Source organism: Centruroides vittatus, unplaced genomic scaffold (assembly GCF_030686945.1).
Source record: "Centruroides vittatus isolate TY-2023 unplaced genomic scaffold, ASM3068694v2 scaffold_464, whole genome shotgun sequence".
Taxonomy (NCBI): domain Eukaryota; kingdom Metazoa; phylum Arthropoda; class Arachnida; order Scorpiones; family Buthidae; genus Centruroides; species Centruroides vittatus.
In genome coordinates this window covers 2657115-2665882 of record NW_027122710.1, presented here as the reverse complement: position 1 = coordinate 2665882, position 8768 = coordinate 2657115, and the positions used below count along the sequence as shown (strand labels likewise).

The following is an 8768-nucleotide window of genomic DNA, read 5'->3' as shown; positions in this document are numbered from 1 at the left end:
TAAGATATGTTTTGAAATTATGTTAATTAAATGTCAGATATTCTGAAAAATCATGTTAATTTAATTTTCATAATTAGGTAAGCATATCCTTTGCTAGAAAAAAAAAAAAAATATATATATTACAAACTTGTTTACTTTTAATATTGTCAAATATTCTTAAAAGCCTTTCAGGAAATCTCCATCCAGAGATGAACCTTATTTAGGGATGTATCTTTATCCATAGATGCAGGTTCATACAAACCCATAGCATTTTTTTTTAAATAAGGTTATTCATTTTTCTAGACTATTTTTTTTTTAAAAATAGCTGTCTGAATTGTACACCCACTTTATGTGATCTCCTATATATTTAATCTACAAATGGTTTTGATTCCTATTGCAAGATATCATGTGGATTTATTATCTATTTTATGAGGGATATTTTGTCTAAAATTCAATTTATTAAAATTAATAAAAAGAACTTTGCACGTTTTCCTTTTTTATATTTATAAATCAAATCATTAATGTAATAAAAATTGTATATAAATATATCTATAAAAATTTCTTATATTTTATATTAAATACAAATTGAAAATACTTAATAATAATACTTATTAAATAATAAAAAGATAAAAAATAATAATAATGGAAAATAGTCATTTAAATAAATAGATAAATATTTTATAAATGTAATTAATTTAAAAAGGTTTAAACCATTTAAATATTTTGTAATGACAAATACTTTGATGTAGTTCTTTGAACAAAATGCTGAATTTTTAAAAATATTCATAATAAATTATTATTATTAATTATAATATCTTGATTAATGCAGTTTATTTATATTCAATTCCATATTTAATTTTTCCTTGATTCAATAGTTATTAACAGATATTTGCCACTGTTCATATTGATATGAAACATTATAAATAATTAATTTACATATAAAAAATGATATTTTGATCATTATAAATAATATTTTTACTACTTTATGTCTTTGAAATCATTGAGAGAAGGATATGATTTAATTAACTAGTAAAAGAAGAATGCTTATATTATAATAAATTATAACATATATATTTATACTAAATATTATATTTTTTTCTGTATAGATAAGAAATTTAAGTATTTGAATATTTTTAATAAGAAATTAAATGATAGGATGTCATTTTACTCAGTCCTTTAATTAATTAAAACATTATAAATATTCTAAAATTGAAAAAATGATTAAAATAATTTTTTTTTCAATTTAAAATATATTAAAAAGTTATTTGCATCTTCTCTCATTTTGTATAAAGCCATTCCATGGAGTCATATCACTTAATCTCATGGAATGTTCTATATATTTAATACAGCTTATGTACATAATGATATAAGTGAATATTTTAATTATATTATATTGTTGGATCTTTTATTGCACCTTATAGGACAAATCTGATATCATCTTCAGATTGATCTGGAGAGGTGATAAGGTATGTATTACACATAAATATGCATACAGAAGCAAATTTTTTCATTTTTTTAAATTTGCTACCATATTTCTGTTTAAAGAGTCTAAATTCGAATAATAAAAACTCTACCGCATTGGCTGAATCTTCATTTTCTTTTTAGAATCTGGTGGTCTACTGGAAGGCACTGGTACGTCGTCGTCGTGACCGTTTTTGGTCTGTTTACAATCGAAGAGAAACGTTGCCACTAACGGAATCTTCCATTTTCCTTTTTGTTTCGGCTTTGGTAAAGCATATATCATTAATTTATAATAACCGGTCCTTGGTGGCATGAAGTAAAAATCAATCCGTTTTTCGGTTTCATCTTTTTGCAATACACCGGGTGTATCAATTTCGCATCCATTGGAATCAAAAACCTGATGACTTACTAACATTGGTTCCTTCATTTCTATGCTGAGTCTTCGTTTATTGCCCCAACTTACCATAATAGGAACTGATTGATTCAGAAGTTTCATACCATAATCGTAGAAGCACTGTGTTGGACCCCAGGGTATTTCATTTAGAGGATACGGTTGGATATATCTACGCGATCTCACACAATCCAGCAAGAATATTACCACGTTTCTTAACGTTGTATCGTCATACATCTCCCATTCTGGCCTGGCGTATATCTTAAAAACGTATCGACCTTCTAATGGTGGAAAAATGGCGAATGATCCGACTAATCTTTCTTCTTTCATTTGGCAAAATACATAATTGTTGAGAGAAGGGTTTTCCATATCTTCCGCCGAGTATAATTTAAATTTATATCTCATCGGTTTCTGCGCTCCAATTTTAATTTCCGTTTGAACTCGAAATGTAATTGGGTTCTGTAAATTCGATCGAATTCTCAAATTGAATTCGAAGAAATAAGGAGTGACTTTAGGTAAATTATTGAATTCGTCTAATGTCAATGGTTTGTCGAGAAGCTGCCATCTGCATAAGAAAAATAAAATGTAATTAATTCAATTTTTATAGTATCAATATATTATGATCAGTGCCGGGTTAATTAAACCTCTATCGGGCACTAGAAAAAACTTAAATTGGGGCCTATTTAAATAAAGTGCTTCTAAAGTAATCTTAAATAATGTAACCTAAAACCTTTATTTAATATAAACACTAATACAATAGTAATTGCAAAATAAAGGGGTTTCTGGTATAACGAAAAAAATATAAAATATATATATAATTATAGTCATTGATCAACCTTTAAAAGGCGGGCCCCTCCCAATTACAGGCCCTAGACATTTGTATTATTTGTCTCTTGGTTAATCCAGCATTGATTATAATGATAATCACAAAAAACATATTTGAAAAATTTACATTATACTACAAGATATTAAATATTTTCTAAGAACTGAATAGTAATTTATTAATAAATAAAAACACACAGCAGTAAGTGTAATCTTTATCCATCCGAATAAAAATCATCCAGATATGTTTATAAATTTAAGTGTTTTTTATGTTTACTAAGTGCAGCACTTGAAAAACTGCTACAATTCTTGAAATCCAGAGCGTGGATGTAAAGAATTGTTGCAGTCGATGCAGTATGGATTGAATGGGTTGCAAAATTTTTCAAATCCATAGCTCAAATCCATATCAGATCCATTTCAAATCCATGGATCTGATGTGATCACCAGATTCAGTGCTTAGATGAAAATACTGCATTTAGTATAAATATGGATCATGAACATTCGCATAGAGGGCAAACGGGGTACTTGCCCTTCTCTGGGATCGAGTAATAAATCTATTATGAAGTTTATCTTAGAGAATAATGTTACTTGACAGTAGAGTGAAAATATCAATAAGAAAAGCCCATAAATTTAGCAACGGGACAATGCTCTTGTTGTAACTTATTTGATTGAATATGTTTATATCCAAACACATGTCAAATTGGCCCAGGCTAATACCTTCGACAGTATTATAAATGAGAAGATAATCGCTGAGTTAATCAGTGTTTTAAAGGAAAAGTTATGTAGAAGTTCCCTAAAATTTTTAGAAAACGCATACAAAAATGTGAAGAGCATGCCACAAAAATTTAAGATTGTACTATAACCTAATTATGTTGCAATTTGAAAAAATTGTAGACCTGTAACTTCCCATTATAGTCCATCCGCCTTCTGTCTTTCCTTAATCTCGAGAACGGAGTTAGATAAATGAAAGACGATAATAGATATAGAAACCTGAGGGACAAGAGGCTCCGATATATGACTTCCAATACAAACTGAAAGTCATGTTATTCCAATTCAAAAGTTTCCCCTCCCCGAAAGCAGTTAATAGATGACCTATTGTTAATGGAAAAGTATGATGTAAAGGGGCAAACCACTTAATTTGGGGTGGAACATATATTTCAAATTATACAAATAAAAAATTGCAGCCCGGCATGTTACAATAAATATTTGCTCATGATTTTTGTACTTTTCAATAAGTAAAGATTATTTATAGATCAAAATATGTTCGAATATTAACGATAAGAAACTAAATAGTGTCCTATAAATATGGAACCATACAGGTTATGTTGATTTTTTTTTTCTTTTACATGTCACTGAGTAAGAAAGAACAAATTCAAGCATATGTGTGTATGCATAAAATTTTCAAGGGGGAGCAAAACTTAGAGACAAATAATTATATCAATAAATTTTTATTTAATTATTTAATTTTTTCTGGGGCAAATGGGAAATTTACTTCATCTGCTGATGCCCATGAATTCAAGTTATTTTGATAGTAAGAATCCACAGTAAGTGAAGTTACTAAGAGTTTAACAGGCTGCATCCAAACAGCGATCTGAATGCAGTCTGTTAAATTCGAATTGCTTTAATCAATTATCTATATGCTTTATACTTTATAAATTAATATACTATAATAATAAATTTAATTTGTAATATTTCTTTTAAATATATTACCTGGAATAATCACTTTCCATTTCATCATACGGAAAATGAGTCCAAATTAACACTTCCGGATCGGGAAGAAAGAAATGCTCATTCAATTTCTTTTGAAATTTTCCAGTGAAATCAGTGTATCCTAAATACATAAATTATTTCTTATAATCTATTTTATTTACATTATTTTAAATTATAAACTAAGTTTTATAAGTAAAACTGTAGTTTTACCTGTACCCCAAGTAGTATCTATTAATCGCCACGCTCCAAATATGTACACAGCATTCCACGCATGAGTAATATCTTGCCCAGGTTGAAATTTATATCCTGGTCTATAGTCGTATCCCTTAGCAAATCCTTGAAGACGTTTCACTCTAATATTTGCTAATCTATAAAGAAATTATCATAATAATACATTTTAAATGATGTATATGAATTGAGTAAAATTGATTACAGTGGAAATACACAATGAATCATATTCATTGTGTATTTCTACTGTAATCATTTAAAAGCGTGATTTTTTTTAATGAATAATCTTACTTGCACATTTCGTTGAATAATTTACTATAATCCTTGCAGACACCTTCACGTTTTTCAAACACTTCTTCTGCAGTCATCTTCGTTTCCATATATTTCCAATCATAACTAAAATTATATGCGTACTTTAGTAAGCATAAAATTCTATTCAAAATTAAAATATATTATTATCTTATAACATACACAATGTTATTTGATATCCATCGAAACAACGCTCTCACTTTTATTAAATCATTTTTGGCATTCTCAGTTAAATAATCAACCAGACTTTGTATAGAGGAAGTGACTGATTCAGGTGCCTGGAAAATACATTATATTAATAAATTATGTTATATACTTAGATATATATAAGAACTTCACGTATATGATTAAAAAGAGAGACGTGCGGCCCCTCTGATTTTTCTTGAATTCACCGCCTTTAAACCCCTATAAATTTTGCTCATTCTACGTGATTTTACAATTTTTTCTAATGGTGCAATGCGCATTATATTTAAGACTTATCAAAGCTCCATTTCACCTCTCTCAGTTAAGTCTAGGCTTTGACCAGGACCTTTTTTCAACAATTGGATATAAATTATTTTTATCATTCAACCTTAGACACCACTTAAAATATTGGGGGTCCGGAAGGGTTCTGACCCCTTAGAGTTGGCACCCATGTCCTCCTACTCAAAGGTCGAAACCCCGCATACGTAATGCCAGTTCTCAAAAAACTGTCATCCTGACGTAATAAAACTGTCTTATCCAACTACAATATTTAATTTATTACATGTAAAATGTATCGAAATATTTTAGAAATCCCACATTAATACAAAAAATACACCAATAAAGAAATTTCGGATAATCAGAACAGGTTCGGAAGTCCCAATACACTATAATTGTACTGATTATAATTATTTAAGTTTAATTTTAAAGATTATAATGCAAAGCTTTATTTAATGATAGAAAATGTATTATTATTTTTCTTACCGTATATAATATCAGTATTTCTAATATCAGGTATTGTTGAAAATAGAGAATTGTAATTCTTTTCTTTATTGACTGTATTGACTGTCATCCACAGACCTATATATATATATATATATATATGTGTAATGGTGAAGTGTTATCACGCGATAGAGGAAAATGGTATTTTTGTTTTCGAATTTGTCACGAACTACAATAAAATCATAGTTAGGTAGTTTTATCAGAATTTTTCTGTAAAGAGTTAATGGTCTGTTAAGTATTTCGATACTTATTCCGGTAAATATCATTTATATAAATGCAACATTAATGTAAAATACGAGTTGAGCTTTAAGTCGAAGCAATTGATAAACTTCAAGATTATTCTGTTTGTTCCCGTTTACGTTCACGATATTTATTATTAAATATAGACTATTTCGATACATTTTACATGTAATAAATTATAAATGATTATATTGGAATATACCAGGGGTGTGAAAAACTAGGTAAACAGTTTTTATTATAGAAAAAAACCTGCAGGGAAAAAGATCTAGGTCCTCAGAAATACAGTATTTAAACTAAAATTAGATAAACGTAGAATAATATCAAGATTATTTACAGTAATTTACGAGTTTATCTTCAAATTAGAAGTAAATAAACATAATGGAAAGAGCATATATCAAAATTACGTGATATCTATTACGTATTGTTTGTTTATTGGCTGGAGATAATTTTTCAAGGCAATGTATTCTGGGGCGAAACTAATTCAATATATTAAAATGGATCACGGCACACATTAATTGCATTGTTTATTTAATGTACGTACTTGGCATCTAATTAAAGTATGTGCTACTTTTTACAATATTAACAAACAGGAGAACAGAAAAAAGTCTCGACATCAATTGCGCTCTCGGACTTGCCATTGACTTTACAGATGTGTTTTCGTGACGAATAACGTTCAGATTTGGAAAAATCGACATATTGATTGGATGAACTTTTGCTAAAATTGTCAACGACGTCGTAATGCAAACTTGAAAAGAAGATAATCTTCCGTGTTAACTCTCTTAGAAATAAACTGTAAATTTACTTTTAGTCGTTATAATTCTAACGAATAAACAATAAACTTAAAAGAAAAATGGAGTAAGCTAAATGTGTGTGACTTAATTTTGAAAATTAAATAGGAAATGTATTGTTAATAAATAGAATTGTGATTACTGTATTTCGAAAATATGTATTGTCTTCTTTATTATTTTAATTACAGAAGCACTTTGAGGTTATACAGACTTAATAATACAAAAATTAAAATAGAAAATGCGTTATCTTATCCAGCAGCAAAGCTTCAAATTTGGGTTCCTATGAACACGCGGGAATAAAGACTTTCCTGTAAATTTCTGATCGCTGCATGGCCTTTCTGTATATTACCCATTTTCAATATTTTGTACGTTAATATATGATTATTTGCTTTGTTCCCCAGCTTTTTGTCCCTTCTTGACAAAATGGGTTCTCAGTCGACTTAAACTCTTATGCTGTTCCTTAGTCTGCATATATGGTAGTTCCGCCATGATCTTATCGTAAGCTTAATACGAAGAACTCGATGGAGCCCACCAGTGACCAAGTGAATAAACAACACAACACTCGCACATAACCAACGAGTTGGCCGCACAGAATTTTCCGGTTTTTCTTCACGTGTTTAAAACCTGAATATAGGCCAGTTTCCAATAGAAACTGTTTTCTATTCTGAACTCAAAGAAAGTCCTTCCCAGAGGCCCCCCTTTTGGCATGTCACCCACGTGTTGCATTGAATTATCCCATCAATCGACGAACTTATTAAATTAACTTGACGATTTCAGAGTAATTTCGTTCTGGTCAAAGCCATAGACACCATAAAATCACTTATATGAATAAAACATTTTTAGAATAAAATGACACATCAATCAATTTTTAAACTTACCTCTAGTGCACGTCTGTCGATTTGTTCAAAAACGGCCATATTCGGTATCATCTCTTTCTTCTTGCAAGGTGGTGGTCTGGCTGCAAATTCGGGAGCTTCGTCCGTTATCGGATCGTTATCCGTTTGTACCGCAGCCTCCTTTTTCTCTGTTCCTTCTTCAAAATCGTCTTCGATATCTTGAAGAAAACGAGAGAAACTCTTCTGAACATTACAATCTCGAGCCGATAGTCTATTCAGTTCTTTTTCAATATGAGCTATGGGCGATGGAGCATCGGCAAACAAAACACTAGCTTCGCTATCCGCCGCATTGGCAGCTAAAGCTCTCATAACGGGATCGGTTTGAGATTCAAAATCTGCCGTGGACATTACAATCTTTTCGTCATCTATATTTGGATTCGTTTGAGTCGCTCGACTTTTAAAATTTTGAATAACTTGAATCCCCACATCTACTTTTTCGTCGTGTTTTTCGACCGTCACTAATTTATCTTCTTCTGTTTGCGTGTGGACGTCGCTAATATCCGGAACGTCTTTTGATTCGTACCCTTCTTGCGATTCAATAAGAACTTCCCATTCGTCTTCAATGAAGATGTTACCATCAGTCTGACATGCGATATCTTCTAGATTATATAACACTTCCGTTTGCATCCCCTTTGTGATTTTGTTAGTTCTGTCATATTCTTTGATTACGATTGATTTATAATTTCCATTTGTCACATTCCATCCTTTATTGGTAGAAACGAATCTTTTATCTAGAGGTGTAATTATTCTTCTTTCACGACTCGAGCCGCATCCCATTTTACATTTGTTACTAAAAAGAAAAAAAAATATTGTTAAAATAAATATTCTATAATATTTAATAACGTTTTAAAACATCATTTTAAAAAAAAAATCAGAAGTATAAAAAGAACAGAAAGATTACTCAATATTAATTAAACATCTAAAATGCTGAAGTCTTAACCCCCAGATCAAAATTTTTGGTACAACTTTTGGATCAATCTC

The 8768-nt window shown here is 29.8% G+C and overlaps 1 protein-coding gene across 1 annotated transcript; it reads right to left on the bottom strand.

The window, feature by feature from the left end:
* Positions 1 to 1303: 1303 nt before the first annotated feature.
* On the bottom strand, positions 1304 to 8564 carry LOC136989299 (kyphoscoliosis peptidase-like). The gene is made up of 6 exons (XM_067287420.1): positions 7770 to 8564; positions 5063 to 5178; positions 4883 to 4987; positions 4574 to 4731; positions 4364 to 4484; positions 1304 to 2396 (listed from the first exon to the last, which is right to left on the bottom strand). Exons 1-6 carry the CDS (start codon positions 8562 to 8564, stop codon positions 1550 to 1552), a joined length of 2142 nt encoding a protein of 713 aa, XP_067143521.1. The 3' UTR covers positions 1304 to 1549.
* Positions 8565 to 8768: the final 204 nt, after the last annotated feature.